The 19,540-nt window shown below is 37.3% G+C and overlaps 1 protein-coding gene across 2 annotated transcripts in view; it reads right to left on the bottom strand.

Moving 5' to 3' along the window:
- Positions 1-216: 216 nt before the first annotated feature.
- Positions 217-19,540, bottom strand: part of PKN2 (protein kinase N2) — a 54,712-nt gene continuing 35,388 nt past the window's right edge. For both annotated transcript variants that reach the window (XM_027651638.1, XM_027651639.1), the window contains exons 4-22: positions 18,197-18,314; positions 16,533-16,678; positions 16,223-16,436; positions 13,281-13,466; positions 12,889-12,998; positions 10,970-11,113; positions 10,757-10,832; positions 10,261-10,435; positions 9,881-10,010; positions 9,323-9,459; positions 9,153-9,228; positions 8,979-9,070; positions 7,767-7,943; positions 7,116-7,178; positions 6,936-7,012; positions 5,384-5,526; positions 4,318-4,425; positions 2,678-2,758; positions 217-2,597 (exon numbers count right to left, since the gene is read on the bottom strand). In XM_027651638.1, coding sequence (XP_027507439.1) covers positions 2,394-2,597; positions 2,678-2,758; positions 4,318-4,425; positions 5,384-5,526; positions 6,936-7,012; positions 7,116-7,178; positions 7,767-7,943; positions 8,979-9,070; positions 9,153-9,228; positions 9,323-9,459; positions 9,881-10,010; positions 10,261-10,435; positions 10,757-10,832; positions 10,970-11,113; positions 12,889-12,998; positions 13,281-13,466; positions 16,223-16,436; positions 16,533-16,678; positions 18,197-18,314 — 2,457 coding nt within the window. In that variant the 3' untranslated portion in view covers positions 217-2,393. The remainder of the gene's footprint in view (positions 2,598-2,677; positions 2,759-4,317; positions 4,426-5,383; positions 5,527-6,935; positions 7,013-7,115; positions 7,179-7,766; positions 7,944-8,978; positions 9,071-9,152; positions 9,229-9,322; positions 9,460-9,880; positions 10,011-10,260; positions 10,436-10,756; positions 10,833-10,969; positions 11,114-12,888; positions 12,999-13,280; positions 13,467-16,222; positions 16,437-16,532; positions 16,679-18,196; positions 18,315-19,540) is intronic.

Consider the following 19,540-nt stretch of genomic DNA (forward strand, 5'->3'; position numbering starts at 1 on the left):
AGCAAGAGGAGGCTGCCTTCCTTCAGAAAGAAGGTACGGTCAGAGGGAGTTAGTAAATTTGATTTTTTTTTTTAAGAATGGAAGCACACTGAACTATTACCAAGAGATTTGGGTGCCCTCCTGATTGTAAGTTTTTTTTCTGAAGTTACCTGTGGAGAAAACATGACCAGCTACTTCAAGAAACAGCAAAATCATGTTTGCGACACAATTTACAAATTACTCTATTTAGAACTTTAATTTGTGATATTAATGACTGCAAAACACTTAGAATGACATTTGTTAAAGGCACATTTCATTTTAATGCATAGTGTACCATTCTAAAATATCCTAATTTCCTTACAAAGTGCTTGAGCAGCCACATACAGATAAAGTATAGCAAAATATATTTACAATCTAGGGTTTAAATCTTAATCTGCCTAAAAATATTTAAAAAACTACAGAGATAAAATTAGTGCTTTTTTCCATCTTAACTGGGTGAACATACCCTGCCCTCTAATATTTTCTAATTTTTTTTTTTTTTTTAGTGATTTGCTTAGATTAAAAAAAAGATTTCTGTACAAGATGTAGTTACAAAAAAGTATGTTTGAGGATAGTTTCGTAAGTGTTAAGCACCCTGTTCGATGCTTATATATATATATATAATTTTTGGGAACCAAAAAAGGGCGAGCTGACTGTACCTCAAAAGTATTGGTTTCAGCCTGATACAGGAACAAATTTGTTTCTTATTAGAACCTGGAAACAATGAGTGCTGAGGAGTTGACTCGTTTTGCCCAACATGTTTGCAGCACTGGGGAAGGTGCCTGCCTCCTTCCTGTGGGGGACTTGCCTGATTTAGACCTATTAACCATTATTTTTTTTTCTCCCTTAAGCCTCTCCCCTGCCTGACCCTGCAGGTCTGTCCAGCATCATGATTTTAAACCACCACCTTGGCATTGCACATTCCAGTGGTTTGTGTTTCTTCTTTGAATTAATAAAATTACCAGTTCTTTAATAATTTGAGTGCTGATTCTCACTGCCTTAGACCATGAACAGCAAACTCCTGGCCCTGATGAACCTGTGAGGTTAGTGCTGAATGGTGCTAGAGATAAGGACTATGTGGGAAATTTATTTTCCAAGAATTAATGTTTGCCCCCAGAACAGCAGATGCCAAAAGTAGGTCTTGGTTTACAAATACACACAGTGTCTGGTCAAAATTATTTTTTCAACTTTTGAGGTACAGCTTTTAGTGTTAAGGGGTTTATAAAATATACACTCCTTTTATCAAAAATATTTATACATTCTGTTACAAGGTATTGCTTTTTACTCTCAGTAACTGCCAATTCAGGGGCTGGAGGTCAGTGGCCTACATGGATACATTTTTTTGCCACCGTAAAATATTGATGAAGTGGTACAATTAAATTACTTGCCTAGAGGTAAGAATACATTACAACTTCCAAATATACATGTTCACATGTATACATTGAAAATCCTTATGTTTTCTAAATGACATGGTAGGACAGACAGAGGATGATGGAGGTGGTTAGATAAGGACTGGGTAACTCCTCTGCCCCCTTGGGGCTGGGGAAGGCAGGAGGCCGATGGAGGAGTGGCCGGGCTGGGGCCACACGGATGCTTCACTCTGGGCTTGCACTGAGCAATGTCCTTGTTACATTCCTCATACCAACCAGGGGCTTAAGCCGTGCTTAAGAAGCTTGAAGGCAAAACTGTTTGGCAAGTGACTTTGGTAAACTTTCCGGATTTTTCTGGATTTTTCTTTGTAATGGAAGCACTTACACAGTTGTTATCTCAAAGGCAAGGCATTTAACATTTTTCCTAATAAATACCATAGAAAATTTACAAAACAAGGCATATCTGTTCTCAATACCATTATTTTAAGAACACAAGATGAAGGTGTACATAGAAATGTGTAGTTTTATAGACTGCACAATATTTAGCTGAAATCATTTTGCCTTCTCAGACTAGAACCGTGTTCTGTGTGAGTGTCACCAGTATCCCAACTTACTCCAATGTGGCTGAGTGGAGATTACCTAGCTCAAAGTCTGCTTTTCCCACTTAAGGCAGATACTTTAAAAAGTGATGTTATCTGCTGTGGAAGAGCGAGAGAGACTGTACAGATCCACGTGTGCCCGTGTGCGAGAAGCTCAATACAGCCTGGGTTCACCAACTCAGCTTATGAACGCCATAGACCAGCTTTCCAGTGCTCAGATTAAAAAACAATATACAAAGAGGCCACTCTTCACAAGAGTGTTAAAACAGTACTTAAAAGGATCTTCATGTGATTTAAAAAAAACCCAGAAGCTACAGGTGGCACAGAGAGCAATTGAAGGGTCGGTATTCTTCTGAGAGAGGCATTCTTGTGAGCCAGTCAGCTGGGGGTTCACAGTGTCTGGAAGTTAACACCAATCAGCAATGTAATCAAAATCTCTGAACATTTCCTGCTCTTCTTCTGAAAGTATCCTTGGTTCCCGAGGTGGAGTGAGGATAGGTGCTTCAGAGGTAAATTCATCATCAAAATTACTAACGTCTTCTCGTCCTCTAATGGTGGGTACAAAAGGAGGCTTCACTTTCTTGGCCAGTAAAGCATTCCAATCTATTTGCTGTAAAATAAAGGAATTGATGTTTAGTTTCTCATCTCTACTCCTTCATGTCCTTAGAAATACTATTAGTTTGTACTCACTCTGAAAAAGTGATGCTTTTTCACATCCTCAGCATCTTTCTCTCCAGCTCCAAGACGCCGCTCTGGATTTCTACGCAGCAGCTGACAAAATATGCAAGGTTTCAGCAGAGAAATTCAGGGGAAGGGAGAGGTAGGAGGGAGGATGAGTAAGAGCCAACACCAAGATTAGGTGGACAGTGAAATTCATACTACGTGATCTATGGAAAATGCTTGGCCCTCAAAGAAAGGGACAAAGCTTTAGCTTTCAGCAGTGCTCTTTCAGCCTGCCAGCACAGTTCCACCCACAGCTGAGCCACAACAGCTACAGAGCAGACTTCTCTGCCTCCCTGCACACCTGTGCTGCCAGATCTTGGTACCAGAGGCTGTGTGGGGCAAGTGCTCAGCACAGGGAGTATGCAGAATGTGCTTTTTGCTGCTGATGGCACAGATTTACATAAGCCAGTCGTTCTTGCAGGGCACAGAAGAAAACTACCCTGCTGGCTCCAGTGCTCAGCTATTTCACAGCAGTTGATTTACCAAGAGAGGGTTCAATGCTGCTTCACACACTCAGGCAAAGGAAAGACTTTCTAGTTAACTCCAGGAGTTTGATGCTCCCACTTGTGAATCGTGCTGCTGTGAGCAGTCCCCTGTTCCAGGCAGTGCCCAGCAGCAGGGCAGGTGGATATTCATGATGTAGCCATCAAAAAATAATGTCTACTGTGTTATGTACAAATTTCTCTGATGGAAACAGCACAACTAGTAAAGTGCAAGCACAAAGATCACAGTACACATATTGTGAGTGCAGTGTAGCAGACCCTGTCCCCTGTGGATACTGGCATCATAATTTTCACAGTAGAAATGCCTTCCCCAGGTACTGCCTTAAAACTGTATTCTGCCTTCTTTCTCTAGGCAAACACACTCTCTTTCAGTTATAGAATATTTATGCTGTTACTTAAATACTTATGTCACGGTAGTTACTGTGCTGCAGCACATTGCTGAATTGGGTGCTAGACTGATACTCAGCATCAGACATTTCAGTGGAGAGGATGATTCCAAAGGCTTTGGAACTACCTCCAGTAGTTGCTTTTCTATGAGCTGTGATAAGGTTCTAACTCAGACAGGTTCAACCATCTCCTTTTGATAAGCAGAGGCATTGCACTAAGAACAGCACTAATAACAATCATAGACAAAATCAGCTGTTGCTTGCCACGAATGGAACTGCAGATGCCATGTGTAGGGTGTTCCCTGCCCCAGTTGGAATAAAACCAAAAAGATTTAGAAGTCTTTGAGTTAAAATATGCATGTGACAATGTTAATCTACCAAACAGTTCAATGCAGCAGTGTTCTGCTAGGAAAAGACAGCTGAAGTTTTCTGCTTATATACAACTAGGAAACATAGTTCAGAGACAAAAATCAAGCCTTAAGTGTTTTACATATTAAAAAGAAAAAAATTCTCTTGAATAAAGTGGAATGGCATCAACAATTTTCATTTAAGGTGATAGGCAGCATGGCACAGCATAAATGAAGCAAGTCTGAAATTTAATTGCAGAAAAAATATACCAAGCAAATGTTTCTTAAGTATTTTCTTCCTCATAAATGTAATTGTTGGAGAGAAAACAGGACAAGAGGGGGATACTGTAATATTATGATTATGTTCTTACCCGTCTCATTATTGAGATGGCTTCTGTAGACAGAAATCGTGGATATCTTACTTCATCATTTACAATGCTGTCAAACACCTCTTCTTCATCATCTCCAGGGAAGGGAGACTATAATGAAATTAATAAAAAAATGCTATAAACAGGCTTAGAAATCACTTATAATTGAGAACAACATATACTCAGCTGAATGCTTGGAATTAGACACCCTGAAATGAAGTTTTCCTTCCCAGAAACAGAGACATAGCTTTCCATAAGGAAGAGAGAGAAGGCAACTTGGTATTATCCCTTGCTTCTTACTGAAGGACTGTGCTTTAAAAATGTGCTTTTAGAAGTAGGAACACCTAAAACCGTGGTCTTCTTTGAAGTCTGACACAGGGTGTATGGGGAACGTGGAAAGTATCAGCTCTTCTTTGGGAGAGCTGCCATTCACAAGTAGCATGATCAAGACCAATTTGTTTTTGTAATATCTTTGACATGTTACAGCTCAAGGGTTTTCAAACTATTTTGAAGTGGCCTGACAGATGTAGGTGACACTGTACAAGCTTTTTGTCCTTTTTTTACCTGAAAGGAAGTGAAAGTAAATTGAATGGTCATATTTTTTGAAAGAGAACAAAATGATGAGTTTTTCTCCAGTTTTTAGCACGTGAGCTCTCACTGTGCCATCTGGGAAATACTGTAACAGTCTTTCACTGCTATCCAGTTTTATGTGTTAAAGTTAACTCCTGTACCTTGAATGGAAGTGAAGAAGTTTATTTTTCCCAAAAGCATTTGAAAGCAGTACTGCTGTACACATCCAAATTTGATGATAACAGGTATGTCCTGGAATCTGAGGTCCCCAAAACTAGATGCACAGATGTACTATGTTCTTGCTTAGAGACACGGATGGTTATGTGGCCTTACTGTAATTTGATTTAAGACATAATGATGTAATTAAAAATAAAACAAAAATCTAGAGGTTAAGTCTGTGACAGGGCATATTCAATGTTGACAGGCTGGTATCTTGAGTTTTGTAACCTTTTAAACAGTTCTTAGTTTTATGACTCCACTGTACCTTACTAGAACTTACCTCACCCACTAGCATCTCATAGATAAGAACACCAAGACCCCACCAGTCTACAGCTCTTGTATAGGAAGTTTCTGTCAGCACCTCAGGAGCCAGAAATTCCGGTGTGCCACAGAATGTGCTTGTTCTGTCTCCAAATCCCATTCCTGAAAAGTTACAGATAATGAAAAGTGAGCAGTATTTTCTGCCACTCCACAACATATTCCTCCAAGCAGAACCTCTCTCCAGAGCAACTTCAGCAGATGCTGTAGATCCTGGGGCTGTGTCCTGAAGGCTCAGGCCAATGAGGTAAAACATTCCCTCATTCTACCTTCCCATGCCTTTGGCCCATGTGGTTCTTTCTAAGTTTCTCTATCCCTAACTATATACAATGAGCCAAATTAAGCTTCCAGTTACAGCTCTGTTGCCCAGTTACCTTTGTCTGGAAAGACACAAACAATCTTAGGCTCTGTAAGCAGAAGCAGAAGGTACTGCCAGGTAGTAGAAGCAAATGCAGCACGATGGTTTAGTCAAACATGCCTGCTCTGGGTACTTCTGTAGTGGCAAACTACATATTGTAAAGTAAAACATCAAGCGTAGTGAAACAACTCTGAGCAAAATAAGCCCTGTGTATGTGCCAGGGGGGCACAGTCTGGGACATCAGCACCACAAGGTGACACTACAAGGGGAGGTGCTGCAGAAAACTCAAAAAAGCCATTTATTGTAGCAGTCAGTGAAGCACAGAGCTTTCCTTCTCATTTCCTTTTGTCATTTACAGAACTTTTGTACCTAGAGTCACAGGACTTGCCCTAGGAGATTGAAGACAGCAGTCATGTTTGAACACCTACTGAATTTACCCAATTCCCTCTTAGGCTACCCAAAAGGAAAAGATATGGAAGGCAGGCTATACAAACTGGAGAGGAAAATGGACCTTGCCAGATCTTTTCCCCCTGCAATGGGGTTTGAGAAAGACACTGTAATTTATACCTCTATTTTATGTGTTATTTAAAAGGACAATAGTGAGACGCTTGAAAGTAACTTTCTAGGCTTCCCTTTTGGGATAATTTCTCAATTTTATCTATAATATACTTTGCACATCATTTCCATATGCTTCGAGTTGCAACTATTTCAGAGCTAGAAAAATAGATAATGAATTTGTAAAACAGTAAGAGCTCGGGATGGATTATAAAGGCACTTGATTTCATTGTACAGTGTCAACATGTTTAGAATTAGAAAAACAACCTAATGCTTTTTCTTCTAACTTGTAAAACACAGCAGTGTGCCTTCTTAATAAAGCAGAGATGCTATGAAGTAAGAATCAGAACAGGTGATGCTCAAAACTGACAAAAAAAGATATAAAAAGAATAGGGCAATGCTCAGGTGCTCCCGATACTTCCTCACTAAGGAACTTCCTTCTATCTCCACATTGACACAATCAGAGATGTATTTTTTTCCCTTCAAATGACACATGGTAAATAGACACTATACACATCTGGCAGTCCAAAACTTTCAAGGAACAGTCAAGAGTAGGACAGAATATGGAATTCCTCTAGAAAGAAAATTTAACTGCCATTACCTTCTTTGCAAAGACCAAAGTCAGCAATTTTCACAAAGCCTTCTGTGTCCAGCAATAAGTTATCCAACTTCAAATCTCTAAATGAACATTTGAGAACAAAATTGCATCACTTGATGTTTCTTCAGTACTACTGAGAATAGCTGACATTCCTCTGTTGCAAATGGGCCAGTGACTACTTACCTATACACTATTTTGTGCTCATGTAAATACTGAAGTCCAAGAACCACACATGCAGCATAAAATCTGTCAAAAAAATTAAAGTTAAAATTTCAATGGAATTTAGTCTTTCTTTTCAGAATGTGAAGTCCATCACTACTGATTTTTTTTTATGAGCCATCCTTTGAAGATTACCCACTGTTGTTTTTGGGTACAGATTACTTTTATACGAGGTCAGAGTTTTAAAGCCAGATGGCAAAAGTGCTTAAACTTGCAGCCTTCGAACTGTAGTATATTTGCTTGTCCTGGAGGATAAATTTTCTGTAGTGTCCATTGCCAGAGCATTGAAGGTTTTCTAAACAGGCTTATTCTCTCCTTTTTTAGCTTTGTCTGCTATTTTACTTCTTGTTCAGCTTTGTTATGTAATCTTAAAAACCCCAAATTATAAAAATTTAACATTTGTATATACATTTTGAATTCAGTGTAGATTCAGGTACATTAAATCTGCATGTTGTTTTCTAACAAAATCAGTTAGAATCTCTAACCCTCTTAAAAACTTCAGCAGCATTGGCTGAAGTGACATAATATGGAGGCATGTGGTGACAAAGACCTCAGTTCCTATCCAGTGAACAAAGCGCCCTTCCCTTGGTGGCACAGAAGGGGGGTGATACTCACACTGCTCTTGGTTCAGAGAAGACATCAGTATGAATGTGCATCATCAGGTCCCCGCCAGCAGCATATTCCATTACAAAGCAAACGTGATCTTTGGTTTGGAAACAAGCAAAAAGGTTCACCAAGAAGGGATGTCTTACACTATTCACAGTTTCAAATATTCGCTTTTCACACATCAAGCTGCAAACAGAAAATCAGGAACAATTTAAAGCTGAATGCTTTTGATTCTCAGAAACTACTGGTACTTTACACCTTATGTTTTTTCCTCTGTTCCTCAGGAGAAGGTAAGAACATTTTTTTTTAAAAAGAGAGAGATTTTAATACTTGCACACATATTAAGTTGATTTCTGTGAAGTTACATTTAGCTTCCCCAAATGAAAAGAGGAAACCTAGTAGTCCATGAAAATTGTGCCCTGATAATTTTCCTTCCAAATACTCAGATCACATTAACTATGCATTGATATCATATGACATTCACTTCAATCCATTTTAATTGTATATAATACATAAAGTAGAAAACCAGTGGCAACATTATAAATATCTATCTATGGTAATTCCTGATTATTTCTCCTTAAGCTAACTGGTTAATTTTTAGCTTATTGTTAATACAGTTATCTTTCTTCCTGCAAATGAATATACTCACTCTTAAACAGTTGTAAAAACACCTTGCACTAAAACTAAAAACAGTTTTGTAAAGGCCTCTTCACTTCCAAGCAAATTAAAAAAAAAAAAAAAATAAATCTCAGTTTTGGGTCAAAAAGATTGAAACTCCACTCCCAACAGTGGAGTATACACAGGGAAAAATATGATGGATAAAGTATGACAGTATGTTACAGGATGAGAAAAGCAACACAGGGGTTTTGCAAGTAAACAGTCACTGTTGTCCTGAAACATGGTGGAAATCTACAGAACCAGTAATTAGAATAAATAACTGCAAGAGAACCTGAAATCAAAACTAGATCCAGCTTTAAGTCAGAGCTGTAGTACAGACATGGTAAGGGCACTAAACCAAAGCAGCATTCCTGGGTTACCCTGCTCTCCCCTTGTTCCAGAACAAGAATACATGTCTGCAGCAGCCAACTATACAGGGAAATGACAACTTCTTTTGCTCATCCACTCAATTCAACTACTGCTTGGTAGAGCTGACAGCAGGAAGAGCTGCATGCAGAAAGAAAACAAATTATGGAATCCACATGTCACATTTCACAAACTGACCTGTCTACTTCATCACGAGCAACAATATCTCCTTTTTTTAAGGCTTTAATAGCAAACATCTCGTTTGTGTTTTTGTACTCTGCCAACAGCACCTAAAACAGAAGAGAGAAATTTAAGAGCTGCATCTAGTTTTTGATATTGACTTGACACTTGATACAGCCTTTTGACATTTACCTTTCCAAAATGTCCTCTGCCCAGTACAGCACAACATCTGAAATCCTTCAGACTGAACTGAAATCTTTGTTGTGATCTATGTAAATAAAAAAAAAAAGATCACAAAGTTTCTAATTTATTAACTTTAAGAAATATTATTCAGATCAACAGCAAACCCATTGCTGTCTCACCTTCTATCCTCAGGTTCTCTGGTGTTGGTGTATTTCATGTCTGTATGGGGAGCATCAGGCTCACAAATTATTTCAGGCTGGAGTTTTGGGACAATACTATTTCTGCCATTTTCAAAATCAAAAGTTGTTACTTCATCCTGTGAAGAACAAGAGATCAGAAAATTTAAAACTGATTGTGAAGGCAAATGAATATAGAAATTTTACTATAAAGTGTGTAAAATTCTTAATACACTCATTACCTAGGCTAAAATGGCAACCTTTCAGATGATACAGACAAGCAAGCTTTTAACAGATTGATGAAACCTACTGCTCCAGTCATTCTGCTCTTTCTCAATACAACCATTTTATCCTGAATACTCCAATGATTTTGGACTTCTGTTTTTTTCCTGTGGTGGAACCAATGACTTGGAGAGTTAAACACACCAACCATGGAAACAGTTTGCCACCAAGAGCAGTCAGAGCATTCTGTTGAGACAGTTCTGTATGTGGAAGTTAAGGGAGCATAGGCTGATATATAAGGGAAGAAACCCATCATAAAGATTCTTAAAAGTTACTTGCCTGAGAAGGCACATCAGGAGCCTTTATCTCAGAGGAAGATTCACATATTTCCCCAAGGGAAGATGCACGGGGTGGAGCAGGTGGAGGCTCAGGCTCAAGTTCAAAGTCCAATTTGGCTACAGGAGAGTCACTGACAAGAAAATAAATAACTCCTCAGTGTACAGCTGAGACCGTTTTAATCTATGTAGATCTCTTCTAAACCAAACTTTATGTGTGTGGATCTAGCTATAAAATGGATCTCCACAATTAAAACATGGAAAGATCTGCAGCCTTGCAGAACAAAGACTCAACAAACTTTACGTTCTTCTGCTTCAGGGCAGAAGCATCTCACTGTTACCTCTTGCACTTAAGAGCACTTAAACCCTGCAGAGATCACGTACCCAGCTGGCAGGGGCAGTTCAGCGAGCTGGGCATCCACCACTGGCCCGGTCGCAGGCACTGGTGCTTGGGGGCTGAAGGTGCCAGAGTGATTCACTGTTGGAATGGCTCTTCTTACCAGCCTTCCCCAAGTGGCAATGTTAATATTCATTTGAGGAGCTCTGAGAAATGTTTTGCCTATAGATATTGTGAAAAAAGAAAACAGGGTGCAAGTCATTTCCTTACTTATTACCACAAATAATAATTAAACCCCCCCAATATTAATCCATTTATAGTTTATCAAGAACAAAATAAATCTGTCATATTATTTAGCAATTCCTAATTATTCACAATTATGTGCTAATGTGCAATAAGGAATTCTAATTCAAAACATTTCTAAATGCAATGCCAAATCCTTCATTATCAACAGCTTTATTTGCAGGCAAACATTAAGACTGTATAAAAATATCACAGATCTATACAATTTCTAAGCTTTACGTGTTTATATAAAACAATCACCTTGCTGTTTCGAAAAAATTTTCTTCTGCCTCTGGAGTTTTGGTCTTCTTTCAATAACTGGATTAAAAAATGTAACCTGCAGTTCAAATAATGTGCGTTATAATTTAATTTTCAGAACAAATGCATTCTTAAAAGTTTAAGGAAAACTTCTTAAACTATTCTGCGACACAATACTTGCAATTATATTCAAGTGCTTCAAAGACACATTCTTACCTCAGCAAACAGAGTGCCCTGGGGTTCAAGATAGAGACACATGCCATGCCTTTGGTTATCCAGGAAATCTTCCAACCTCAGAAACTTCACTGCACACAAAGATCTCCAGTCACGCCAGTAAACTGAGATTTCTAATTCACGTGACTATGACAAGAAACATATACACAGGAAATTACTTATTAGTAATTAATTGTTCTGCAAGAGTTACCACTGTACAATCATAAGATCCAACAACCAAGATGCAGAGCTGTTACTTTAATGGACTGTCAGGGCTTAACCAGCCAGACTAACAAGCTCTCACAAGGATGACCATGGCACTTCAATTCAGTTCAGATGTGAACACCAGTGTACAAATAAAAGTACAAGTGTAAAATTTCCCCTGAGAGTAAAAGGAGAGAGTCACAAGCAGTCACCAGCAGTCTAACAATACTGCTTGTTCAAGATATTTTAGCTCAAGCTCTGACAACAAAGTTTATCCTCAGCTTTAGTAGTTTTCCATGTTATTTACAAGTATCAACTTCATTTCATGGCTGCAGACAATTCAGTACCTGCATACACACAATGATGCAAAACTTTACACAGTATTTCTAAAAGTACATACAGGTTTTGTAACACGGTTGGGAAGCAGGGCCAAAAACTTTAAACTAACAAGAACTACTGCTGTATCTTGCAGGTGGGATTTATATATTCTTAGGCTGTCTTACATGCCTGTTACAAAAGCTTGTCACAAAATGTGAAGAATCCTGCAATACAATACAACAGCAGCATTGTATGTTACTAGTTTAATTCCACAATGATGCATCAGTTTACTGTCTGTGATAGCTATGATAGGTTTTAAAAGAAATAAGAAGAAGCAACAGATTAAAAAATGACGGGGTTTGGATTGTGCATTTCAAATACATGAAATATGTGGTCATGAACAGCAGGAGCAAGGTCCTGTTCTGGCACCAAAAAGTTGAGTTCTTAAACAGAGACCATGACACATACTAGGCTGGTGTGAGCAGCTACTACGCTTTGAGTAGTTCTAGTTTGAATCTGAGAACAGTCAAGGCTTCAGGGCTCCACAGCTGCTCGTTTTTTTCTGCACTACTCCTGACCAGAACCTGAAGTTCTCTCTCTACCTGTAGCTCTAAAGCTGCTTCCTTCCTTCCTAGACAGAGGGAGTCTGGTTTGGGGCTGGAGGGGTGGGGCTCGTCAGGGAAAAAGCAAAAACAGGAAGGTAGCTTTTTTTTTTTGTCATATGTTTTAGACATATACTTGAGGTAACATTTAAGCTCCTAAAATATAGTTTAATTTTCAGTCTATTTTAAACACTGATGGAAAAAATAATCCTTGTACCTTAAAATGCTGTGACTATCAGATATCTAAAAAACAAATGCTTGATTAAACCTATATAACATAAATTCTACTTCAAGGGTATCAGTTCAATTCTTGTGTCCTTCAAGTAACATTTAAAGTTGTTAAGAAAGAACTATGACTGAATTTATTATTCCTGAAGAACTGATCAGCTTTACACGAGAACACTTCTGTAGAAGCACTGTAAAAACTCTATGACATAGCTTTACCAAAATACCAAACTGTATCTAGCTGCTTTTACAGTTTACTGATAAATAACTAAAATCTGGTAATCCAAATTAAAATGTAAGAACCATCTACCACGGGCTAAAAAACTGCTAATTGTTTGATCTTGGTAAAAACATTACATCAACTTGTAAGCCAGAAAAAGTACAATTTCTAGAATGCTGGCCCAGCACAATGGCTTAACCCCAGGTAGCTCATTCTGGTAAGGATGGGAATACTTGCACGTATGAAATTTGAACAAAATGACAGCAACAGGGGAAAAAAAAGAAAAAAAGGCAACATCAAATTAATCAAAAAAATCAACTACAGATGTCAATGAAATCAGGCTACATTTTTACCCTGTCTAGTTCCAGTGTAAATTTCTGATCCCATGACTGATTGGAAATTGGTTTCCAGCTAGTTTGACCAACCACCGTGTTATCCAGCTTCAGTACAGCACAGACTTCATCTGAAAGTAAAGTACACAAACTCAGCTTAAGTCTTTAAGAGGATTTTCCACAAACAAAAAAATCTCTAGTAAGTTTCCCTTAAAAATGTAATCTCATATTTAACTGATTCTTATGGGCATAATAGTGTGGTTGTGCTTCTATTAACAGCTTGACAGGTGAAGAAACAGGTAAGTTTAAAGCTTTGAATCAATTTAATATTTTAAATTACAGAACACATCCTGCACATGAAAATGTAAATAAAAGATATCCATAAAAATAAGAGAAGTAAGAGTATACTGAACTGGACAAGTCATCAGTTTTCAGAAGGTTTCTACTACTCCCACTTTTACTTTTACTGGGTCTGCTTATGAAAGATGATCTGGCTTCATTTGGACTCCAACCAGGTAACGTAATTGATGTGGCTTTTGATCGACCAGGGACGTTTTCCAAAATATCTTGGCAGCCCATTAGCCTAACTTCCAGGGTACCTAGAAGAAGACAGACAACAATTTATCAAAGATTTCTGCTATTAAGTAAACCAAGTGAATGACTAATGATTGATTGATGGCAATAGCTCACATTCTGACCCCCACAGGGTATAACAGAAATATCAGATGAAATCAAAAGACAAATCCAAGACAGACATATATACTGAAAATAAATGCATCAAAAGTCAAATATGTGGGACTCAACCTTCTAGAAAGAGCAACCGTTTACCAAATTAACACAAAATAAGTTTTTGTTCTGGGTCTCAGAAGTATCTTTGTTTTCTTCACTTGAGAACCTAACTGACTAGGGTTTAAGTTGTAATCAATGTCACTTTTTAAGATTGACAAATTTTGAATTTCTTATTAAAACAATAGATCTTGTGGATGGAACAATAACAATTTTTCGTGAGTTTTATATAACTAATTAATATTGGATAAAAATAACATACTGACTTTGAGACTACAAAGTTGTTTAAGATACACTCAGAAATCACATTTGCCTGTTACATGCTAAAGTCAAATTTGAGTTAGTACGTAATTGAAAATCATTGAATTGTTCCAACTTTACTGAATTTAGATTTATAAAAGCTGAGACAAGAAGCTACTCTTCAAGATGGTACTCTTCCAGGTCTTCTACATCTTTAACCAAATGAGGTATAGAAGCTGCGGTTCGAATTGAAAAGAGTTTCCTCCAGCAGCACAGAAACATCTAAATACCACAGATGGTTAAAAGAACCGTAGGCTGACTCCATCCTGTAGAAGATAACATCTTTAAAACTGTGACACCGCTGATACTGACAAAATTAACTACTAGAAGTGGTGAAATTAGCCAGTTCATAATCACAGTGTCAGTGAGAAATGCACTGCTGAAATGCAGTCTTCTTTTAATAGCAAATGTACTTAACCGTGAAACTTAAAAGTACTCCTTTGCAACAGAAACTTAAGTGAGACTTGACCTAAAAATGGTCTGGCAACATCATAGCCCACAGAACAGACACCAAGAAACCAGTCCAAGAAGAAATCCCAACCTGTAGGAAACTAACAGCCGTAAGTGACAGCTAAGCATTAGGCTATGAAGACAAAGAGATGCTATTGGCTTCCGAAACAGGTTAAAAGGTAAAAGAATACTTCATTCCCAAACTCTGTTTAGAAAAAAAAAAGAAATTAATAAGCAGAAAAGCTATAAGCTTGTATAAGGAATGGCTTTATATCAGAAAGTTATGTTGATGCATGTTAAGAAGTATGACAGTAGCACTGCTCTATTTTTCACAAAGCATTAGAGGCAAAACACAAAGACACTGTTCATTTAAATCCAGCTCAATACAAAAGCTCTTTGTGTAGTCAATATGAAAGTGAAACTATTAAGAACTTCAAAAGCATCTAGTTCTGTTTTGACAATTTCTATTAAAAACTGTTCATATGTATCAGTAAATCACATTTAAAGAGAAATTGTCACTCTATTGAATCTGACTCTTGATTATGGTATTACAGGAAAAGGAAAAAAAAAGCTGTTTTATGCCCAAGGCATGATACTTCCTGCCCATGGTCACTGATCATTTGAGATTTCATTTGATGAAAAACGTTGCTCCTACCACACAACTTTACAAGGACTCTCAGCTGAGGTCCTGATGAACCACAGTGGAAGACAAGCAGACCTGCTCCATTTTATTATTATCATTGCAGCTCAGCAGAAGAGTTCCTCTTTTTGTTTTAAAATATAACCCCACGGTACTTCAAAACTAAATTCTGGTTTCAGTTATACAAGTCTAACCAGAGCAACCTTTGAATTACAGATTTTTTTTGTAATAAACTTACTTTGTTAATAGTAGGCTTAATAGTTACATGTAAAATGTGTGAGGACAAAACACATGAAATCAAACCTATCTGTTCTAGCAATTCTTCTATGACCACTCACTAAATAAATTTAATAAAGCAACATATCCCAAGTAGTCAAAAGCATGTTTTTCTTTAATAACACTGTGAGGCAAATGCTCAAGACCTTTGTTCAAGTAGGGTTCATCTCTTGAAAGTTTACTTCCAATGAAGGACAACCAGGTGAACCCAAACTATGAGAAGTTCCTAAGTCTTATATTTATAAATAAATGTACTGGTCCTTTACAGTAGGTAGGCTAAGTCTCTTAAATAAAAATTGCCTCCATGTTTATTCAACAGGAGAACAATCAACACCAACAGAGTGTTCAAGGGTTCCATGCATGTTCGTTAGGATCTCCTTCTTTGGAATACAAATATAATGCATGTTTTGGTTGCATAAATCTCACCTTCCAGAAATCCAGTGAAGTTCAGTGGGTACAACAGGAACTGTGTTAGAAAAGCTGGATGTGTATTTCCAGCTCTGCCACCTACTTGTTGTATGACCAGGGCAATTCACTTAACCCTTCTGCAACTTAGTTTCCCAATCTGTAAAATGGGGATAATGATACTTATGCACCTTTTAAAGTGCTTGATAATCTAAAGACAAAAGGCATTAGGTAAATGCGAGCAATATCATTCCACAGTGAGCTAATTTAAGGCCAGAACTTCACTTTTTCAACAGGATTATAAAAAGGTCAACAAATAAATCATAGAAACTTATCTGCATTTTTTTGCAGTGCACAGACACTTGGAAATTCTAAATGCCTTTGTCTAGGAAAAGAACAACAATTAAGTATGTCCAGAAAGAAATACAGTTGGCATTAAAGACTTGTTTTAAAGCATTAATTAAGATTAAAAAAAGAAAAAAGCTCCATAAATCATACCTGTTAAAGCTGCTGGTTTGGACAGTGTACTGTACTGGTTTTGAGTAGATATCACACTCTGACGAGGACTTAATGTGGGTGAAGAGACTAATGAAAGCTCCTCTATAATAATACTGCTTTTGGGATGGTTTTTAGGAAGTTCATTCAATCTCTGTTCCAGTGAATACTTCAAGAGGTCCAGCTTCTGGCTTGATTCATTAAACCTTGCTTGCGCCTTTTTAAAATAAGACAAAAATTTGAAATATTTCAATTTTTTTTCTTGAAAGAAACTTTAAAGCAAACTATCAGAAATTGTAATGACATAAATTACTTCTGAAAGTGCCTTTCTGTCGGTAACTTTCCCAGATCCAAGTAATTTCATCACATTTTTTGCACCTTCTGCTACAGCATACTCTATCCTAAAATGATGCCGTAATTCTTCCATTCGCAGTTCAAGAGGGCTTATCACAGGTTTTGCTGCAAAGAGATACAAACAAACAAACTTCAATGAAGACAACACTCAGGTTTAATTTCCTGAATATTAACCCCCCCACACACACATAAACAGAGGGGAGAAGAAAAAGAAATAAAAGAGAGACGTATATTTGGCAGTCCAAAGAGAAGCCCCAAGTATGTCATAAAAGCAACAGTAACATTTTAAGCATCTGCATTTGAATGAAGAAATAACTGATCAGGGCCTCAATTCAATAAACAGATCCTACTGTTTGAAGAGCTATAATTGCTAGAGGACACATGAGAAAGAACATGTCTTCAGGGGAGTTAAGGGACAAGAACCAAATCTCCCAAATATTCAATTGGCAAGGAGGTTTTGAGACTTCAACACTTCCGAATTACACTGTGAGGGCTTATTTTTTAAACTACTCCATAGCCAAGTAGACCCCTGCTCAGCTTCTGATAATCCCCCTGCCTCTGGGATTCTGGCTTCTGTCAGCACAGAGAATGTAAGAGATCCCACACACTGCCTTCCCCAAATGCTTTGGGTAAACCATTCTAATGTACACATCTTACACTCTTTAGATTTCCCAAAAAGAAAATTTCCTGGATATATTTCTTTCTGTTTAAAGTTCTAAGAGCAGTAGAAACACAAAAAGGCATTTGAAAGCCCTTTCTAGCTTGAATACCTTTTTCTTTTAAACAAATGATATACATAATCCATGTACTAAAATGAGGTGTTGAAATTGGGTGTGTAAAAACAAACACAGAAAAATCAAACACCTCACACACCAACAAACACAAACACACACGTTTTTCATTATCTAGGGTACATGCAGGCCCTGACATTGTCATACAGCTTCAGAAATGCACATGAATAAATTTCAAGACTTAGAGATGTACCGATATGCCCACAAGTGTCTAGAACAATCAAGTTATTAGAACTCAGAGGTAAATTTTTTTTATTCTTTGAAGACTTCCGAGGAAATGTAAGTTTAAAACTATTTCTGAAATGCAGCATTAAAAACACTTTTTTTGTTGCTTTAAAAGTAGTTGTTTAGCACTCAGATCTATCCTAAACACCCATCATGACAAGAAAAATTCTCCTCCATCTGTGCACCCATTAGTAATAATAAGGTCAACCTATTTAAGTATGACAAGCAGGCTTTGTACCTGCATCAGATTTTTTATTTAGGATTGTGAAAAGATAATATGCTTTAAAGAAAATTACTAACTGTTACGACAAAATAAAGCATGAATGAGGAGGGAAGGAAACCACAAAGTAAAAATGGACTGCAGAAGGCATAAAAAGGATGATGAAAAGAGATTGTAATTCTCCTCATTAAGTCGAAGGTATTTTCCTTCAAATCAGATGTATTTGGCACCCCAACACAGTTTTGCCTAGTCTCTGATTATTTTTGGTTCATCCAAGCTTTGTCAAACATTCCTCCTAGAAATTTACGGTATCTCTGTGTGCATATGGGTACATATCTACAAGACATTCTGTCATAATTGATTCATATTTCCTTTCTACACCATCACCATTATCAAAAGCCAATTCATTGGTCTGGACTGCCTGAAGAATCTGCATCCTTATAACTTCTATTTTCGTCTTGCTGTCCTGAAGCATCTGCTGAGCTGTGGCAAGAAGTTTTCGATCCTATTAGAACAAACAGACAAGTTTAAATCATAAACTCCTTCATGGAATAAAACACATTGAAAATTTCAAAACATACATACTTAGGAACAAGAACTAAATCTATGTATTTCATTTGGTATAGCAGACAAATTCACCTAAGCACATAAGGATATTAATGGAAATCAAGTCAGGACAGAGGCACTGGTTGATTAAAGACTGTAAGCCACTCCCATGGAAACTGTATGTGTTTCAAGCTGAATTAAGGAGACATGATCTAGAAACATTACATGTGTAAATAAATGTTTTGTAAGCTGATACTAAAGAAAGGACAAGATATTAAGTGTAAAATACCCCCAACATCATGTAGAATGACTCAAATCTTCCAAGTATGCTAAGAACTCTTGTAATAGACAAATTTGCTAGACTAAGCCCATATAAAAGTAATTGTACTAGTTAATCTGAGCTGATCTTCAATATTGAAAGTAGAAAGATGAAGTTGCTTACGTAGTACATTATAAATAAGTCTGCAGTACATTTTCCTGAACAAATCAGAGCTGAAGATTTTTTGCATTAGTAAATACATAACAAACCATGGCTACTTCATTAGCTATTTCATCAGTAGCTTGAGTACAGTACTTTTTTATCTAAATAAACTAAGATAACCAATTTTTGTTTTCAAAAGCAGTATCACAAGAAGCCGTTTAGAAGAGAACATTCCTGAAAATGAACTTGCATGAACTCCTATGGGCTGCCATGTGGCTCTCCCTGTACACTCTGGAAATTACCAGATAACTTAAAGGTGATCTGACTTGCAGTAAGAAAAAGAAAAAGTAAGAAAATTTAAGGCACTCTATTTGTCCTGTCCATGCAGTACCAATCAATCACAGTAATTAATAGCAGTCAGTGCACATGAGTATCACCCTTGTTATAGCCCAAAGGGTATTTTGGTTAACTCATTTTGTAGTCACTCAATAACCTCATTAATAAGTTACTTTCCCATGGACATGGTTTATACTTGTATTTTTAATTTTATAATGAAGTTATCAATTATTTAAGAAGTTAAAGAAATTAAATTCTTCCCCTTGCCACAACCAAGACAAAGAACTGCAGTGAAGCACATATCCAGAGCCAGAGATACTGGCACCATGAAGCACACAGTGAGAAAAATTTGTATGCTGAGAAATTTACCTTCATAGAGCTCCTCTGTGACCTTGCACCTAACATATTACTCGCTCAGATATTTTAAT

Source organism: Corapipo altera, unplaced genomic scaffold (genome assembly GCF_003945725.1).
Source record: "Corapipo altera isolate COAL_440 unplaced genomic scaffold, ASM394572v1 57, whole genome shotgun sequence".
In the NCBI taxonomy this organism is placed as follows: Eukaryota; Metazoa; Chordata; class Aves; order Passeriformes; family Pipridae; genus Corapipo; species Corapipo altera.